Source organism: Gavialis gangeticus, unplaced genomic scaffold, assembly GCF_001723915.1.
Source record: "Gavialis gangeticus isolate Ggan-Ray unplaced genomic scaffold, GavGan_comp1, whole genome shotgun sequence".
NCBI classification, from domain to species: domain Eukaryota; kingdom Metazoa; phylum Chordata; order Crocodylia; family Gavialidae; genus Gavialis; species Gavialis gangeticus.
Genome location: NW_017729034.1, coordinates 79,924,157 through 79,944,858, shown reverse-complemented (window position 1 = coordinate 79,944,858; position 20,702 = coordinate 79,924,157). Strand labels below are relative to the sequence as shown.

Genomic DNA, 20,702 nt, shown 5'->3' with positions numbered 1-20,702 from the left:
GGGAATGGTAGGGGGGCAGAGGTTTTGGGGAGGGGGGGCACAGTGGCGATGTCCCACCACCACCGCTGGGCCCTGAGAACAGCCGGGAGGAAAGAAGGGGAGCCAGGGGAGGGAGCTGTTCATGGCTGGATGCACAGCAGTGGCAGCGCGGGGTGATGGCTGTGGCTGCTGTGTGCAAGCTTCCCCTCCCCCCATGCCTGGGAGGTGGGGAGGTGCGGGGGAGGTGCATGGAGCCAGACTGGGGGTGGGGGTACATGGGGCCGGAGGCAGAGCAGCGGCAGTGTGGGGTGGTGGGTGGTGGTGCTTTGTCTCTGCCTGTCTTCCCCTCCCGGAATCATTCTTGATGGGCAATTGACTAGTAAGACATAATTTGCTTATGGTATAGTGTGTGCTCCAGGTTCTTTTTCCCTTGGGAGGAACTGCTAGAAATAAATAATGGAACACAATCTTAGTTCTTACCCTAAAACATAATAAGATAGAAATGAGTTGAAATGAGTATAGACAGTTTTTAATAGGAAGTGGTATAAGAAGCTTATTAATACTTATTTAACTTGTTTCTCTCTCCAGCTCACTGAGATGCATAAAGAAAATAAAATGTTAAAAGGGCAGATTACTACTCTCAAAGAAGCTATCAGTGTTCATGAGATGGAGTCAAAAGCTAGCAGAGAAACCATCATGAGGCTTGTTTCAGAAGTGAGCAAAGAGCAGAAAAAGGCAGCAGCCTACTTGCAAGACATGGACAAGCTTAACAAGGTACTTTGTTTTTGTATTGTGCATGTCTGTGTGATCTACTGATATATTTTGGAAACAAAAAATGTATGTTGCCATAAAAGAGCATGCTTTGAAACAGAATAAGAGAATGGTTGTAAGATTTCAATACATATCCTTAGCAGTATGTACTTTGGAAATATGTTTGGGCCTATGAAGTAGGAAGATTTGCTTTATTAAAAAAAGTTTAAATATTTCCCAGCCTCAAGTTTTTGAAATCTCAGTAGTAGTGGGAGGTTAAAAGAATGACTTGTGCTTGTGAATCTTGCTATAACCTTGACACCTTCCTGTTCACCAGAGTTTTTGTTCTTGTTCAACAATTCTACACACCTGTATTAATACCTCAAACTTGTAATTGGGCAAATTATGTGTAAGGCCGTGTGTGAAAGTATGGATTAATTTGGTATTTCTAAGACAAGTATGGTACATGAGAAGAGTTGCCTACTTAGAAATTCTTATTTCATTTCTAGAAATAAACTTTCAGACTTTTACAGGTATTTTTCTTTAGTCTCACAACTCTGCTTATTTTTAAAATTACTGTAATTTTTAAAATTGTAAAACTACTGTAATTTTAACTCATAATGTTTTCCTGGTTCCATTAAAAATGAAAATAATGTGTCTTAGCTGTGAAATACCTGGCTATTGTCATTATATAATCAATTCATTTTCCTAATCAGAAATATTGATTTGACTCATACAAAAAAATTATAGCTAGCAGCATGGCCTCCATCAGAAAACATTACCTTGCTGTCCTTCATTCCACAGAAGAAAATCAGTAGGGAAAATTTGTGAAGCAGAAGAGGTGTTGTTCGACTGAGAAATCCGAGTGAAGCTGTAATAAATCCTGAATATGCCAAATTCACTTAGCAGGTTTTTCAGAAAGTTGGGTAGTTTAGAGGGCTAATAGTTAGCAAGGCTTTTTAAAGATAACTTTGTAAAATGAGCTTTTAGGGATATTAAAATACAAAATATGAAAACTGCATTATCATTATTTTTATGAACAAAAAACCACTGATGCATCCATAAGTGTTTCCAGTTGTAACCCATAAAAGCAGAAATTCTTGGAAAAGAAAGTGTGTCATCTAGTTGTGTACACAGTACCCTGGAGATGGAAAAACAGCTGATAAATACACTCTGGACAGCAACATTTTTATTATGTAGAGGAGAAAGATGGTAGGAATCATGTGATGTGTTTACTCAGTAACTACACAAGTTTTTGCTGAAAAGACTGCTAGTCAATCATTTAACATGTTTTATCCTAAGCTTGGATAAAAGTAAAAGAGCTTGCATTGAAAATTTAAACAGCTTTATTTTTGATGCACCTTTCTGTTCCCATCACTCAAATAAAATGTAGGAGAGGATATGAGAAGGATGTAATATATTTTCTAGGCTAAGGTTTAACGTAGAGTCATTTTAAACTGAGATTATGGCCCTATTTGAGCTGTTTTGCAAGTGTGCATTGGCTGCCAGAATACTTCCTAAGCTGAGCTAGTTGTATGAAAGTATCTGCTTGTGATTTATCATGCAGATGTCAAACACATTATTTATTTTATTCTACAGAAATGTTTTTAGACTAGATTGAATAACTAAGATACAAGGGGATCCTGTAATGGCAATGCTTCTTGCCTTTTCAAATAAAAGATTTATCATCATGGTTTATCTGGTGGTTGTCTTGCAGTGTTCCTTCAGTTCCACTTAAAAAATGCAGGTATTAGATGAATATATGGAAAGTTGAGAAGAGGTTGCATCCTCACTGTATTAAATCATTTTGTATCCAAGCAGTGCAAAACTGGCTTTTGAACTACTTTTGATGAGGAAAATGTATGATGTTGCCTGTGGCTGTTGCCTTCTTGCTCTGTTGGTTTCAAGGTTGTTTCAGAAGCATATCCAGTTTTCTAAAATATGTTTGATTTTATCATATGTTAGGCTGCAGGAGCACAAATGCATATACTGCACTGTGTGTACTCAGCAGGGGATAGAGGGGAAACCCTACCATCAGAGAAAATAAGCAGATAGTTTATTGTTAGAAGTAGTAAATGCACTGTTTTCTGACTTCTTACACACAGATAATATGCATAACAGTGTGTCCCTCTTTAGCATCTTTCCATAGTCTACCAAGCAAGCACTGCCTCAGGTCTGTGCTCCTAGTCCTCTCTGTAGTCTCCACCTCTCTGGCAATCCTCTGCACTTGGTGCTTTTGTCCATAACCATCACACCAGACCGTCTGAGAAAGGGCTCCCCAGCCCTTTTCACCTGAGACTTCCACACCTGCTAAGTTCATGTCCCGTGAGTGTCCCTCCACGATTAACCCTTTTGTTCTGAGTCTGGCCTGCTCTGAGCTGGTTCTTTTAATTTGCTAGGGGGCTTCCATTAGTCTTCTCTTAGAACAGGAATTTGTTCAGCAGGGCTGTCCTGTTTGTTTGGGTTTTTTGTCAGTTCTCTCCCAGCTGTTCAACAATGCAATAAAACAAGACGAAGTTCTCATTCACAGCACTCTCCCAGCATCTTTATTCCATACTTTCTCTGGGTTAGCTTCTCTATACTAACTTTTTTCCTTCACAGCTGTCCAGGCCTGCTCTCTTGGACCTCACACAGCTCTCACTAGATAACTCTTGTTCTCTTACTGCTTCCCTTTTCTCTAACTGCGGTTGGTCTTTATAACAGGCAGGTGCCTTCTCTTAGGCTCCCTTACGAGACAACTATGTAGTTGCAGGTAAACTGGACTTGTTTCCTTTTAAAGGACCGTTCAGGGTACCTGTACGTGTGCAGGGTTAAGTCTGCTGCCACGCTCTAATCAGAATGCTCCAGCAGCGTTGCCATCACATATATTCAGTATCTCTGTATTTCAAAATGGTGGTGGAGGCCCTTTAACTAAAGCTCATTCAAGCTTTAGTTAAAGTGCCCCCATTGCCATTTTGAAGCTTGGGACACTGAATACAAGACGTTGCGGGTGTTGTAATTAGAGCAGCTCCTGAGAGCTGCTCTCATTAAAACACCTCTCCCCTCCCACACTGGAGCACATGTATAGACATGTGACAGTGCCATGGGGAAAATAAAATATAGGAAGACTTTAATTCCTTCATAATAGCTAAGTAATTAAAAATTGCTGTATTCTAAAATTAATCACAGAGAATACAACTTCTGTTTTTTTGAGTTGGCTCAATTCAGAAGCGGTTGGAAGAGGATGCCGGATTAATGCTTGAGAATAAATTGTGGGATAGTTTTTATGAATATGGTCCAGCATCTTGTGTTGTAATAAGCAATGTTTATTTGAGAAGTAGCTGCCTCAAGACAACAGTTTCAGTGGATGACAAATATCAAACAGTGAACTACAAAAATATTCTTCATCAACTGTGGCCTTTGATGCAAACAAACTCTCACTCCTGCTTTCTCCTCAGATAATTGTCTGTCTTTCCAGCAATATGAATATCCTACATTCTCTAATTGGATATTCCAGCCTGCTCTCAGATTTCTATAAATATTTTGCTGAACCTTCTGTGGGTAATTTTGAATACCAAGTTCATTGTTATTGGAGAGAGAAATTCACACAGTAGCCAGATTTGTCAAACTGGATGCTAGAAACTTCTATGGTGTGCCAAAATAGAGCAGTTATTTTCTGAAAGACAATTTATCTAGTAAAGAGAAAGCAAGGAGGTCACAGGTCTTTCAAAAAATGTAATGCACGATTTGTTCTAGCAAAGTTGCATTCTAGCACTTTATCATATTTCTATGTGATACTATTTATTTTTTGTATTTAAATACTTATGCAACATTTAATTTTTTAAGCATGTATTTTAAAAATCGCTAAAATACTTGATTTATAGGAATTATTGATACCAAGCTAATTGTGTTCAGACTTATTTTTTATATTTATGTTAAAATATGCAAAAGTTTAAGAATAAGCATTGGAATTGGAGAAAATATAGGAAGGAGCAGTATTCCTAATTATACTGTACCTACATCCTGTGCCTATACAGAGCAAAAATAAGTTAACAAATGACTGAATTTTGCTCTTCTAAACAGATAAGATACTGACTTTCACAGTAGGGGAATGGCTTTCTTTGATAAGATAGAAAATAAATATATGGGAGAGATTTCTGTAAAAAGTCATGGTCCATCAAGTTTGCAGGCTTGACAAATATTAGCTAGGTTGTACTGTCAGGTAAGATGAGGGATAAGAACAAGTTGTCTTGCCAAATCTTACAGTGCAACAGTTATGTTCAAGAAGAATACATGTTCTTTAATAATTAGTTAGCTCTTGTAGGCTTAACCTGCTTTCTGTATAAGCAGGCAATTATGTTTTCCTAAATGTTTGTGAAGTGTCTAAATCTGAGAAAGCCCTGGCTCCATGAAGATAAGGATAGCAATGTATTATAAGAGAAAATGTTCTTCCTTCAACTAAAAAAATCTTTCCCATTTAATTTTCTCAAAGAGTTCATGCAGATGTTACTTTTAAATCGACCTAACTAGATTAAGGTTGATCTAAGTCAGTGGTTCTGAACTGGGGGTACGTGAGATATATTTCATACATTGTCTAACACAGGTCAAAAGATCTAAAAAAAGTCTTGACAATAGATATCCTACTCCTGCTCCATGCCTCAACCTCGCATTGGAAACGTCGCTCCTAGGGGGTACGTGAAGTCTCACTTTGAGACCACGGGGTACATCGACTGGAAAAGGTTCAGAACCACTGATCTAAGTGTTGAGCTGTACATACATTCAGGGAGTTTAGATCAAACACAAAATGGCTGGCCCAATCTAATTTAGTTCCCCTAAGGAGGTGCACTATGCATATCAGGCTAATATGTGCCCGGTCCAACTGGATGTGTACACATTTCATGTACAGCTTGCAGCACTGTAGTGGGGCTTTTCTGGCACTTTAATAGCTGATTGAATCAGCTTTAGCTAAAAACACCAAAAAGCCCAATCTATACAGATGCTGTAGAGCTGGGTCTAACCAACACACTGCTTCTTCCAGTAAAGTGTGTTTGTTTGTTTGTTAAAGTCTGCAAGGAGCCTTAATATCAATCTCATTGGAAACAAAGTGAATGTTTCATAAGGTTATGTGAAGCTATCCATAAGAGGGTTAACTAAGCCCTTGCCTACACTAAGGTATTTTGTCATGGGAGGGGGGAAGTCCTCCAGTAGTATCAGTGGCTCCACTATATTAGACAAGGCTCTGATTCCTGGTGCTTTTTGCCACTGTCAGTTAAATAAACTAGAAGCTGTCAGCCTAAAGACTCACCAGCCTCCTACACCCTCATGTCTGACTCAGGCAATAGTCTGCGCAGCTACAGATACCTGCCCCTCTAGAGAGTAGTTTCTTATTGGGTATTCCAGAGAAAATAATAATTTTGTAAGTCTGTGATGGGACTCTTTAAAATTTAGTAGGCAGGACGTACACAGATGACATGACATATGTGGATAACTGGAAAAAGTACTTGGCTCTTGAGTGCATTAGGATTTTTGAGTTTGTCTTCTACTTCAGGTACAGTGTCTTGCTTTTCTAAGTACTAATTTCTATTAGCCACTCCAAGTTAGTCCTCATGTTCTACTGAATCAGCCATGATGTTTGGGCTGTACCTACATTATTTTTAATTTCAACCCCATTTTTCCTGTACAGTATCCCCACTTACTTCCTCGTTCTCTTTTTATGTACATGGTTAAAGCATCTTAATGCTTTAACCGATTCAGGCTGGACATAAGGAAGAACTTCTTTACTGTCCGAGCCCCAAGGTTTGGAATAGACTGCCGCCGGAGGCAGTTCAAGCACCCACTTTGAACGCCTTCAAGACACATTTGGAAGCTTGTCTTGCTGGGATCCTATGATCCCTGCTGACTTCCTGCCCCTGAGGCAGGGGACTGGACTCGATGATCCTCTGGAGTCCCTCTCAGCCCAAATGTCTATGAAAGCCTATGAAATCTTTAGTTTTTTGCTTTAGTTTTCTATTCCTTTAATTTCTTCAGCTTGACTCTTGACAATTCTTACTTGATCCCTACACTTTCTGTCCTCCTTTTATGTATCAAGCACATTTAAGTAGTTTTATTAATAACATTTTTAAAATTCTGTTTTGTATACAGTATTTCTGAGTGCATCAACACAAATCTCAAGTGAATGGATATGTATCATTCACCCTTTTAAAAAAGTAAAATATAGTAAGAATTAAGAATCTAACTAAATATTGTTTAACTGCTTATGTTTAGGTACAGTCTTTCTTTCTAGTTAGGAAAAGGTACCACCAAATTTGAAAGAAGGCAATTTTTGGTTGCAAATTAGCATGTTTTTCATTTCAGTCAATGAGGAAAAATTATAAAATGGAACACCAGATTAGTTTATTATTTAAATGGAAGTTTCCTGCATGCTAATTTTAAATTACAATTGATCATATCCATTTAAATGTTTTAGACCATGGGTGTCAAACATGTGGTCCGCAGGCTGGATCTGGGATATGGAGCTGTGTGACCTGGTCCATGGGTTGCCAGACTGACCGTATGAGCCAGTCCCTGCCTCATGTGTTGCATGTGGCACACAGTTGGATTTGCCGCTGTGTAGGTTGCTTGCAGTACAGGGGATTAGCACAGAGCACTGCATGGAGTTTGCATCCTGGACCTCTGCTAAATGCAACATGTACTGGCCCAGGGACTCAGTGTGCGTGCAGACCCTGGAACTGGCATGGGGTGTGTGCTTCCCTCAGTGTGTGGGCTGGACACAGCACTGTAGGCAGCACAAGGTCTGGGGCTCAGGCTGCACCCGGCAGTTCAGATTAGCCCCTGTGCTGCCTGCATGTGCTCTGTGCTGGTTTTGGGGGCCAACACATGCCACATGCAGGCTGGATCCATCACCACAGGCACTAGACAGGGTGGGTCAGTCAGGTCTGGCCTGCAGACTGACCCAGCAATGCTTATCTGGTCCATGGGGCCAGATGAATTTGACACCCCTGTTTTTAAATCATTTGAACCTGATTTATGTGCTATTTTTTCTCATTAAAATGCTTTTGGGCAAATACATGGTCTAATCCTAAGAAGACAGGTCTTTCGTTAAAAGGCCTAAAGTAGAAAAAATGTAAGAATGTGAGAAAAAGGCAGGTGCATTTAATTGACTTGCTGTAGCATGCTGTTCTTTTGTTAGTCCAAGTGTCATCTGTTTTTGCTCTCTTTACTTTCTTCCTTAGTGATTGCTCAGGCATCCTTTAAATAAGTCAGCAGTAAGAAAGAAAAGCACCTTATTTCTACATCATTTGAGCCTGTAGCATGTTTTCTGTGTTATTTGGGAAATTCGGTTATTTGCTCCAGGGGTAGAATGTTAGGGAACTGTTCAAAACTGTTGTCGTAGACCAGTGGCAGCCAACCTTTTTGCAAGTGTGCCAAAGTATGGGATAGTGTTATTCTAATGATTAGCATTAGACAATAATAAAACAGTTGAGAAAATTACAGTATTGGAAAATAAGTAAAACATGTAACCCTTCTGCCAGACACTGGACGGACAAAGTTGAGTTCAAATTGGGTTTAACACCAACTTTCTAAATCTGACTCGAGCCGCCACCCGAAAACCTTGGAAAAACAACCTTGACTGGGTGTTCTAAAGTGAACAAACTTCTCTTGCAAGTAGCAACTATAACAGAGTTTATTATGGGTGGAATGGGGAGGAAAGGGAAAACAAATACACAACTTAAAAAAAGCCTTAACTATTAAGCATTAAATGAAACCCAAAACTATTAACAGTCTCAGTCACAGACAAACTATCCCAGGGTAGCTACCACATAGCCCAGTCTGTTGGGATGGGAGACTCACTCAAAGCTGCTGTTAGGGGCTCTCCTACCTATGCCAGGCAACACTGGCAGGTGCTGAGTAGGCAGAACCACCCCCAAGGACCCTGCTGCTCCTTGCCATCAGGGGCTTGCCACTGTGCTCCTGGGCTGCTATCACCTGCACCAGCCAAAGAGGTAAGTACTAGGGAGTGGCTCACACTGGACTTTCTGCTGGGGATTGCTGCTAGAGTATGATGCTGGGGGTTGCTACTGGAGTATGCTGCGTACTGCTGGGGGTCACTGCTCTGTCACTGCTGAGAGTCCACTGCTGCTCCACTGGGGTCACCACTACTCATTTCTGCTGCCAGGTGTTTCAATCAATGCTCTCACTGCTACTATGGTCGCTGTCCATGATATCAGGGGTCGCAGTCTTCTCGGTTGGTCCTCTTCGGGTTGCCTCTGAAACCCTGTCTCCTTTAGACCCTGTCCTACCCAACTATAGGTTCAGGGATTATCAGCATTTTTAGGGGTAGTATCAGGCTTCCACCTGAGCTCACTACAGGGATTTGTGCTTAGAAGCGCTTTCCCTTTTGAGCAGGGGGTATTCCACAAGCTCGCAGTGAGTGCTGATGTTTGGGTGATTGTAACAGGCACCAGCCTCAGGCCTTGTTATGTTCCAGGCTGTCCCACTGGACCAGAGCCCATTGAAAAACTTACGGTTGGAGCCTGAGATGGTGGTGCGATTACCAGAGCAGTGCAGCCAGCAGCCCAAGGAAGAATGGTGTCCCCTCCAGTCTGTTCAGGCTGTGCGGGGCCCCGTATGACTAGAGCCTGCTCATATTGCCTGACAGGAGTTCCACCGGAAGCTGAAAGGAGCCACTGGCACAATTTAACTTCCCCAGAGAGGGGAAGCACACGAGGAGCTGAGCCTATGTAGGCTGCATGGAGGCACAGAGATAGTGCTGGGGGCTGAAACAGTGAGCCAGAGACAAAGCCAGACTAGGGGAGAACTAACCCCTCCACAAGAGAGGCAGCACAGGGAGCCAGAGCAGAGGGAGAGAGCTACCTGAACCAGTGAATCAAACAAATTCAAAGTGCCAGTCACCAGGACTTTAGACTTGGTTAATTGGTCAGGGAACCTGTGAGTGAGGTGACCCGTCACCAGTGAGCTTAATGAGAAATGGGATCATGACTAATTGATAAAAGATAAATATAGAATAATTGATTAATTGAATGTTGATAAGCTTATTAATTAACCAGCAAGTTGATTGATTAAATATAGAAGAATTTGATTAACAGAATGCTGGTAAACTGATTAATTAATGGAATGTAACTAAGGATTTATTAAGTGACAATATATGCTAATTGAAGGAACATAAATAAGGACCAATTGAATGGGGATAAACTTGTTAACTGAAAAGAGATAAATGAAGATCACTCAAATAATAATAAATGCATCTAGCAGCACAGTATTAATAAGGACCAAGGTATTAGGTGGGCCGGTGGCAAAGAACTTACTAACAAGAGAGTTAAAAGATAATTAAAGGGTGGCCTGAGCCGGCAAGTAGAGGATTATTAACTGCTGGCTCCTGCGGGTAGAAGGCCAGGGCGACTGGTCAGCAGCCAGGCACCACATCATATTTAATGTGAGAATGAGACTCCAAAGGATATCATGGGCCTGCGCCCATATAGGTGTGGTAAGGGCAGGGCGTAGGGGAGAAGAAAGATTTGTGAAGAAAGACCTCACTTTAATTTCTACCACTAACTGTAACAAGCACCTCACGAGCTCCTCTTCTTGTTCTTTCCTTCTGAACATCAAGGCATGGCAAGGGAAACCCCAAAGTAGGGGAGTAAGCAATGAGGGGAGACATCTCCAAGTTATAAACAGCCACAGTGACCTTTGTGCAGCTTTCCATTAGCACATTTTGTGTGTCTACAAACTTCACAGTTTTGGAAGGGAGGGCCAGAGATCAAAAAATCTGATCCACCTGATCCCATCCCAAACAGTAAAGCCTAGGCTCACAAAAAGTAAAAATAGGTATGAGCAGCCCCCAAGCTTCTGAACATGCATACTGTGCAGAGAAAGAACATATTCATAACTACATGCCTAATATAGGGTTATACATGTAAATAAGGCATTTTACACAGTTTTGCACTTGTTTCTGATCAGTGTCCTGTTTTAAATAAGACAGAAGCAGTCCATTTTTTTCAGATGATTATCTGTCAGCCTTGAATTAAACTTATTTTTCTGAAGTTCATTGTTGAACATGCTTGTTCACAGACGTATGTTGATCCAAACCTGGCCACATACCACAGAGCCAGGTTACATAATAAGTGAGGCAAATTGCTCACGAGTATGAATTTCCAGACTGAGATGAGATCTTCATTTGCTGGTGATGGGCAAACTTCCTGAATTGTTTCAGTTCCAGTATTTTAAGCTGTGTCTCAGGTGGATAATTTTCAACCTCTCCTCCCAGATGGAAAATAGGTTATTAAAAAGTTTCACATACTTCTGATCTGCCTCAAAATCAGTGAAATAGTTTTCAAATGAACTTCAGAGAAAAGAAGATGCGGCTGTGTATTTTCTACAGTTACTGACATCACCACCATGCTGTTCTTCTTGAAAGTGAAGAAAATGATCTGTGTTTTCCTGAGACAAGACACTTGTGAGCTTGATTTTACAAGAAGCAATGAGACTGAATTTCATTGGGAAAAGTGTTTCTCTGCCCTGCAATCATAGCTTATTAAGATGACTGCTGATATCCACAATGAAAGCTAGGCCACAAAGCCAGCTTCTGTCTTTCAGGAACCTACATCCATCAGCAAGTTCCCCATTGCTATCTAAAAACATAAGCACCAGTAATTTCAATTTCCAACATTTTTCAAGCATCTTCTCTTTCACAGCTATCTAATGTTGCAGTGAAGTGGTAGCTCTCCTTTCTCCTCCATATCATTAAGAAATAATGCACAAAACTCTCTGAGATTTCAAGTGCATGAATTTTGTTATTGCCACACACAACAGCATTGATAACGTGAAAAGGTTATGTCCATAGTATACAGAGTGCCTTAATATATGATGCTATGATATGTCAATACTTTTTGGTCTAAATATTTTGTATTACAGCACAACCATTTTTTCTCACCGTGGCTCGTACACAATCTTTACGTACAGGCTAATCCAAATTTCTGCAACACAATCTTTCAGTTGTTCAGTAAAATAAAGTTTTACTACTTCTTTATTTTGCAATTATTTTTTTTAAGACTTAGCATCAGGTGACTTGCAGATACTACTTGTTAAAAGCTGAAGTTTTTTTCCTAATAACAAGTATGGCTTGCTATAGACTATGAGACAAACAGTATGAAATATGTTCTTTTATGTACTTCTCTCAGTATTTGGCTGGCTGTAATTATGTGTGCAAATTTTAAATTGAGATAAAAAATGTATTTTGTTATGTTCACATTGACACTAGCAAACTACTTCTGGATAGTATCTCTGAAAGGAAATCTTCATGCTGGTGAAATAATGTGCTGTAACTGAAATAAACTGCTTCCATTCTTTGCTGTAATATCTAGAATTTAATTCTCAGCACTGGTGCAGTTTGTCCGTTAGAAGGCCCTGTTTAAATGGAAACATGGATATGAAACTGTGCCAAAATTCAGTTGGCAAGCAGCTCTACAGTTCATTTTAGTACTGAGTGATAAATATTTGACTGATCAAGAGGGTTTTACTTATGTTTTTAATTAAAAAAAAAGTTTGTTTGTAATACAGTTGTTATTATGTTAGCCTGTTAAGTATCATGCCTCCCACAGTGTATGGAAACCGCCTCTTCTGTAGAAAGGAAATTGCTCTGCTGTACCTAGCAGGGGAGTTTTACTTCCTACTAGTTGTCAAACAAACAAAGTCTTCAGTATGGAGATTTAAACTCCTGTATCATTTTAGTACTCTCTGGTTTGACTGCAAATTTTGTTCTATTACATAATTATTTTTTGTCGTATTAAATTATTTGTTTCACAAGTATCCTGGGGCGGTGATTCATGGTCTAATTAAATGAAGCATGGATCCTTTTTTTTTTGGTTTTCTTTTCCCTTCTCCTTCTCTTCATCCTTCATATTATGGGTCGTGATGCAGAGCTCTGTTCAGTTGCTTTCTCTGCACTGTTCAGCATTTTACATACCTTTTTCACATCTACTGCTTATTTGTCTTTCAGAGATTGGGGACTGGATCATAACAAAGGAAAGGACAAATTATGCAGAAAGCTTGAAGTATTCACCCCTTCTTCCTCCCCTCCCCCTGCTGACCCTCTTGGCATGTGAAAGAAATTTGAGGTCCAATACATTCTGGTTTGGGAAGCCCTATTTTTCATCTTGGAAACAGGAAATAGAGTGTGATTTGATAGAATAATGGGGTTTTAAAGGCCCTTTGGGGTCCTGTATTCCCTGATGGATATCACAAATAGGATTTGTTGTTTGCAAATATCCTACCCTGATGCCATCAGCCTTTTCTTGAAAAATTGAGTGAAGAATGTTTTAAAACTAGTGAAGGAAATTCCTAAGCAGCTTCTTCCATTCTCCTTTTTTTCCAGTTAGGAAGTGTCCCCTGATATTTGATTTAATCTGCTTACCTATAGTTTAACTGATTGCCTAGCACCCTGCCTTCTGTGGCAAGGGAAAGGAGTTTTCCTTCATCTTCTCTATGGCAATCTTTCAGATATTTGCAAACTTCTATAGCATTTTGCTTTAATTTAGTTTCTCCAGACTAAACACACCTTCTTCCTTAAATCTTTTCTCGTAAAGCATGCATTCCAACCCCTTTATCATCTTCATTGCTCCCCTCTGGATCCTTTCCAGTGTCTTTACATCAGGGGTTCTCAACATTTTTAGATTTTAGGTACTGCATGGTAGAGTTAAGGCATCCCATGAAAAATGCCAGCTCTTAGTTTTCTTTTCTTTTTTTTGGACTACAGAAGAATAATACAGCAATTCTTGTATTGCAAACAATTCTCATCACAGCAGGTCAGAATGTTTTTAGCACTATAAATTCCTATGCAAAAACTGTTTTTTTTCTTGTCGATTATGTTTGAACACTTAATATTGCTAACATTTTGTAGCACCCCACAGCACCTTTGAAAGGATCTTAAGGCACCTGATGGTGCCATGGCACCTTGGTTGATAATCATTGCTCTACATCCTTCTTAAAATGTTGTACTCAAAACTGGCCACATTATTCAGCTGAAGCCTAAATAAACCAACTAAAGTGTCTCTTGTGCATACCTTGCTATTTTAATACTGCGCATTTTCCTTTCTTTTTGGTGACATATTGAGCTTGTGATCCACTATAACTCCCAGCTGTTTCTCAGCAGTACTGTTGCCAAGCCAGTTGTCCCCCACATTCCATATATGAACATCTGTCTTTTTCTTGCTATATATAACCACTTACAGTTGTCTGTTTATGGATTCCATTTTATTGTCTATGGCCCAGACTCCAGTTATCAAAATCCCTTTGAATTTTAATACTGTTTTCTAAAGCATTTGCAAACTGTTCCAGTTTTGTTGTCTGTAAGCTTGATAAAGAGGAGTGTAAGATTATCTTTTGGGCATGGTGAAATGAAATCAGGAAGGTCAAAGCACAATTGGAGTTGCAACTAGCAATGGATGTGAAGGGTAACAAGAAGGGTTTCTACAAGTATGTCAGCAATAAGAAAAAGATCAGGGAAAGAGTGGGTCCTTTACTGAATGGGGTATGCAACCTAATGACAGGTGATGCAGAAAAGACTGAAGTACTCTGCCTTTTTCACCTCAGTCTTCAAAGGCAAGGTCAACTCCTGGACTACTGCACCTTGTAGCACAGTTTGGGGAGGAGGTGAGCAGCCAACAGTGGTGAAAGAAAAGGTTAGGAACTTGTAATGGGACCTGGGCTGAATGGTCACACCAGGGTGGGGCCTGGGTGCCACATTCTCAATGGGTGTTTAGTCCTCTTCTCTATATCCTGCCTGCCATGACTTGTTAATAAGAAGGATACCAGCAGATAGTACCTGACTGTAATAGGGAACTTTGAGATGGACATGGATCTCAGTGTCTGGGCATCTTCTGTGGAGCTCTACCTCCCCTAAATCCCACCCCTTTCCACTCAGATGTTCTTGTGATGTTATCAGGGTAGGCGCTGGGTCCCCTAAGTGCCTGCCTTCACGTGTAAAAAGAAAGATCCAAAAAAGGAAACAGAACAATCTGGGACAGATGTGAGCTGGGTGGGCTCTGCTATTACAGCAGGGGTTTACCACAACTGATGTCCATACTGTATAGGTATTAATAAAGAAATACAACATAAGCAGTCATGTCCATCATTCATTTGTGGTCCTGCCTTCATGCGGTATGAAGGTATGTATCCACATTCACCTAAGGCATCTAAGGCTGTTTAGGGCTTGCACCCAGGTCATGAGCCCTGTGGGTGGTTTGGGGCAACATATACTATGAACTCCCATGAGGCCTTGGGAGGTACCTGGCATCCAGTGTTCGTAAGGTTGTCCAGTTCCAGTCTTAGGAGTAAAGGTTGGGCTAGCCTCTGATGGGGCATTCTAGGCTCCAGTGGAGGGATGCAGTACAGGCACCTATGCTGGCAGTCCCCTCCCCCCCTCCCCCCCAGTTGGGGTGGGAAGTTCTAGGCTGCTCTGGGCCAATCTGGACCCCTGCGGGCCCCCATGTGCTCTGCTGCCACTGCCAGATCCTAAGACCCCCTGTCAAGCTCATTGTCTGCAGCTGCTGCTCCTGGGCTCTAGGTGGAACTGAGCACCCCAGCTGCCTGGCTTTGGCTCTGTCTGGGCTCTTGGCATGTGTGGGGCCCTGCTTCCTAGCCCAACCTGGGGGATGGGTGCATGGGGGTGTGCCACCTGTTTCCATGCGCTGTCTGGGGAGTAAGCATGCAGGGGAGCATGCTGTCCACCTGAAAGCCTGCTGTTTGCCACTGGGGTGGCCTGGGATCCAGCTGGCTCCTGATCACACCAGCTGTCATCCCAGTAAGTGCAGGATCAAACTGGGTTCCTTCTACAGGATTATTTAGGAAAGCTGGATGTGTAGAAGTCCATGGGGCCTGATGCAATGCATCCGAGGGTGCTGAGGGAGTTGGCCAATGTGATTGCAGAGCTGCTGGCCATTATCTTTGAAAACTCATGGCAATCAGGAGAGGTCCCAGATGACTTCAAAAGGGTAAATACAATGCCCATCTTTAAGGAAGGGAAGAAAGAGGATCCAGGGAACTACAGACTGGTTGGTCTCATCTCAGTCCCTGGACAAGTTGTGGAGCAGGTCCTTAAGGATCGAGCTTTCTTGCATGTTGTCCCAGTCTTCCCGGAGATCATTGATGCTTCTCTGTTCTTACTTTTCTACTGAAATTAAAAGCCTGGTGATGTGTTTCCCCTGTTTTAGGATCTGGACAGTGCTAAAACAGCCAAAGAGAGTTTAGAGATGGAGATCGGCATCCTCCAAGATAAGCTTGCTGCCAGCCAGGAGGCATGGGAAGCCTCAAAGCAGGAACTTCACCACTTGAAGAGATGTTCTAATGAACTGGATGGGAGTTTGAAGAACAGTATGCAAGAGGCAAGAACTGCCCAAAGCAGGCTGAGTGCTTTTAAAGAGCAAATAGCTGTTCTTCTCCACAGCAGTTCTGTAACAGTTAAATCCTCTGAGGAGGCCATCTTGGAGAGGATTCGAGCAATGAGCCACAGTGTGGAGAGCAAAAAGACAGTAAGTCAAGAGCTACTGCACTTGCTCTGTGTCAGGCGTTCCCAGACTGCTACATGTACCCCTGGGGGTACACAGTTCATCTGTGGGGGGTATTCAGGAGAAATTGTGGAGCTGGAGGGGGGGGCAGCCACCGCTGTGTGTAAACTTACCTTCCTCTTTCCCCCTCCCCACACAGCATCTGGCCTGTACAGAGGGGTGCTGCTGCCCTCACCCCTCCCTAGCCCTGCTCCTGAGACACGGTGGCGCAAGGCAGTGGGTGGCGGTGCTCCGTCCATGCTCGCCTGTGCATACCCCCTAGGGTCTTTCCAAATACACCGGGGGGTATGCGTGACAACCCCTATAGGTTTTTAGACTGATGAGGGAGAGTGCCCTGAAGCTGATATTTACAGGGAATGAAACAGCATTAGTATTCAGGGGCTATGTCCACATGAGCGTACATGGGCATTTTGCAGCACCTCAAAGGCTGTTGAGGTGCTGCAAAACATACCCAGCACATGTGATTTGGTTCTTCACACTGCATATGTGCAGTGTCGAGCCAAATTTAGATACTGGGAAATCCTGGTATCAAAAAACAGCACACAGAAAAAAAGTGGGGTGGAACATGTGGTGGCAGCATGCACCTCCCGAAACTGGAGCCTGGCCAGCCAGAGCCATACTGGCTGTTGGCCAGGCTCCCCCCACCTGGACTGCCATTGCTGGCCCCCAAGACCCCAGATGCTGGCCCCACCTCCCCTACACCACCTGGAGCATTTTTCCCTGTGCTAATCCCGCATACAGAGGCATGTGCCAGGGCAAAAAGTGGCATGAATGTGTGCTGCTGCTTTTTTACTTGCAGAAACCACATGCCCCTGCTCATGGGGATGCAGCCAGGAGGTGCATCTACATATGCAATTAATACAATACAATAAACTTCACAGCAGTTCATGCTGGAATAAATTGCTCCCAAGCACAGTATCTACACGTGTGCCTGGGACAACAGCGATCTGAGCTGGGGCAGAGCAAGTCTTTTTATCTAGGCTGACTGTGCACAATTTATACCCCCCAGTCACCATCTACATGTGCATTTCAGCTCAGTAAAGTACTCTGCCGTAAGAGAGTACTATCTTATGTTCCCGACAGTACTATCTTATGGCACAGTTAATCAGTTTACTGCACCCTGATACCAGTGATGCTTTACTACAGAGCTAATTAGTCAACTCCATAGTAAAGTGCATGTGTAGATGCACCCAGGAAGAGGCAGGGTAGTCTTCCAGTTGAGACACTGGAATTTGACCGTAACAGAATTGGATTCTATTCCTACAAACTTTTTGGGGACACTTTAGGTAATCATGTATTTAATCTTTTTTGCTTTTACTTACTATCTTCATTTATTTTGAATTATTTTGCTATATGGTTGGGGGTGATAGAACTCCTTCACTGGTTTATTTTGAAGGTAAATTCACCACTGTGTTCAGTTATATCAATGTGGCTGTAGATCAGCATCATGAGGGAGCCCTAGCAAAAGAAAAAAAGTCCTCCTTCACAATAGAGTTTTCATGTGGTATGGCATAGAAGTAAGCAGTGAGGAAAAATTAACTTTTAAGTATCTGCTTCATTTAGTGAGCACTGTCCATTCTGCACATGGAATAAATCCTACTTTCTTCAGAGAGAAAATTTGTGAATGATCCTAGGATTAAAGGATGAAGGCCAAATGATAGCCTCTCTTGTGATACCTGTATGTTGTTCTGACATCTCTTCCCTCCCCATTCTTGCAGCACCACATGGAGTAGATAGTGTTGGGTTTGTGGGGTGACCACAAAATTTAGTACTACAGGTGTTTTAAGAAGAGAAGCAGCTCACTGACAGCCATGGGGAAGTTGCCATAATGGTGGCTCCAAGGACTGTCCCATCTCCTAGAACCAGCAGGGTTGACGAGAAGCACAGGTGGCTTTAGAATCCTACCTGTTTTCACTTTCAATGCATCATCTGAAGTGACCTGTATAGAATCCAGTACTAATAATGCACGATCCTAATTTTGGTGTTACTTAACATTTAGTTGCTTCCTTTAAGATAGCTTTACTGTATCACCATTTTTAATGGAATTTATAGCTTTTTTTTTTTAAAGGAAGAAGCTAAAATTCCCCCAGGTGAAATTATTGATTATATGTTAGTAGAACACAGCGCACTGCCCATAATATGCAATAGAAAATGTAGCAGCTTTAACTGCCTTCTTAATGCATCCTAATCTGTCATTTAGGGCCCTGCTTCCCTGGGCACACCATATCCCATAATCTCATAAATCTTATTTTAGGATGAGATAAATTTGATAGCTACATCCAGATGTGTAGGCATGTACAGTTTGTGGCATCACAAACCTCTTTGTGGCACTACAAACTGCATGCCCTGACTGTTAAAACGTGCCCTGTGCTGCAAATTTTGCTACTGGGAAATCACGGTAGCAAAAAAAACAGCATGAAAAAAGTGCGGGGCACATGAAGGGAGTGTATGCTAGCAGATACGGAGGCTTGGTCCTCCCAGGAGACACAAAGCATCTCCAGTTCTTTAGTTGTTCTCTAGCTCCTCCAGCATGCCAAGAGCATGCCAACAGCCAGGAGGAGCAGGAAAGGGCAGTTTTCTCGAAGCGCAACAATTTGCCCCACACCAAAGCACACATTCAGGGGCGTGCACTGTGGCAAAAAGTAGCAGCACAAATTTTTGCCACTACTATTTTTGCTGCTGCAAGCTGTGGGAGAGCAGAAGTTGTGCCTGCTACTTTAAGAGGTTTCTAGAAGGCTCTGATTAGCTGGCAGGTGCAGTTTGGCCCAATTAGATGCTCACTTGACCAAAAGGGGGCCACCAGAGTGGAGGAGGGCTGGGCAGCCTCAGTGTGAGGCCAGACCCTAGGAGCAGAGCTGGCAGGTATACCTAGGGAGCCAGAAGAGCCACATCACTCAGCCTGCAGATTGCAGCTCCTGGAACACCTGGAGATTAGGGTAGGAACTATGGGGTTGGAGGGTGTTCCTGGTCCTGCGTAAGACCTGAAATTACACTGCTGGGGTTGGATGGTGTGGTGGGGCTGCCTGTGGTTGGGCAGTGTCTGGGAAATGCCACATCTGTGCCTCCCTAGTGAAAGGTGAGGATGGGGTGCTATAAAGCCTCGGCCCCCATGACCTGGTGGGTAACCCCGTAGAGGGGACAGGCTTGGGGTCCAGGTATCTCAACAGACACCGGAGGCCTGAGTGGGCCGTAGGCTGAGTGCGAGAATGAGTGGGATCCAGTAAAAGAGGCATTGTGAGTGGGACCCAATTATCGGATGTGAAAGAGGACCAGCATAGGGGCAGAGTTTGGCCCTGGAAAGGACTAAGTGTGAGTCAGCTGTTTGGATGCCATCTGTGAGGCATGGGACACAGTATAAGGAGAGGTTTGGAGCTGTGTATTATGTCCTTGGCATCTGGCAATAATGGGCAGCCTCCTGCCTATGAACATCTAGTCAGTTCCAAGAAAGGTGTGGTAGGTGAGTCAGGTGGGTGGACTGCCCTAGACAGGTGGGAGGGCCAATGATTGAACCGGCCTTGGGAAGGCCCTCTGTCACACAAGCGCATGCCCCTGCATGTGGGGTCATGCTTGATAGGTCCAAATGCAGCTCTTTGTGGTAGCTATAAGAAATAGCAGAATATATATTTTCACACAAAGCAAGGGAAATGGAAGCCTGCTCAAAAATGTGAATGTTTTTGAGGGACTTCAGCTGGTATTGTTTAGGAAGGAATATGGGCATAAGTGGATGAGAGAGAGAGAGTTCAGATGGCAAAGGAGAGTACACTGAATTAGAGAAGGTGTCTTCAACCACAGCTTGTATAGCAGTGATGTGTGACCTTGGAAGAAGCCTAGACAGTAGGCCTTTTTGGGTTTGGGTGCTGGCTAGAGGACATCTGGAGCTTCAAGGAGGGAAACAGCCCCTAGTTTCTTCCGTGCCAAGAAAGTAGGACTTCGTATAGTCTTGTGAACAAACTAAATCACACCAAAATGTCAATCTCAATCACCAATTTTGTCTATAAAATTGAATGTCCTACAAGATCCCAACTTTTGGCTAGCCACTTGGGTTACAAGGGGGGATTCTGTTAAAACTGAAGTACTGCTGTGCTTCCAGGCACATGGTTGCACAAAGACTATCACTGTCATGGAAGTTTCTACTCCATTTATGAGGGTGTGCATGTGCTGTGCCAAGGGAACACTGGCAGATAGGTTTTACCATTTAATAAAAAATTACACATTTGAAGGAAATACAGTTAAAATCCTTTATAACTGCCAAATCAAAAACTATTTTTCACTGAATCACTGAAAAACATCTCTTAGGGTCTGTATCCCTGCCAAATTTTAAGTTTCATAGTTTCTAGGGTCGGAAGGGACCTGAGCAGATCATCTAGTCCGACCCCCTGCCATGGCAGGAAAGAGTACTGGGGTCAAATGACC

General features: G+C 42.5%; 1 protein-coding gene across 1 annotated transcript in view; it reads left to right on the top strand.

Annotated features, from left to right (window-relative positions):
- Positions 1 to 20,702, top strand: part of CCDC170 (coiled-coil domain containing 170) — a 125,924-nt gene that overhangs the window by 53,445 nt on the left and 51,777 nt on the right. The window contains exons 7-8 of the mRNA XM_019527233.1: positions 568 to 753; positions 15,936 to 16,253. Of these exons, the coding sequence (XP_019382778.1) occupies positions 568 to 753; positions 15,936 to 16,253 (504 nt within the window). The remainder of the gene's footprint in view (positions 1 to 567; positions 754 to 15,935; positions 16,254 to 20,702) is intronic.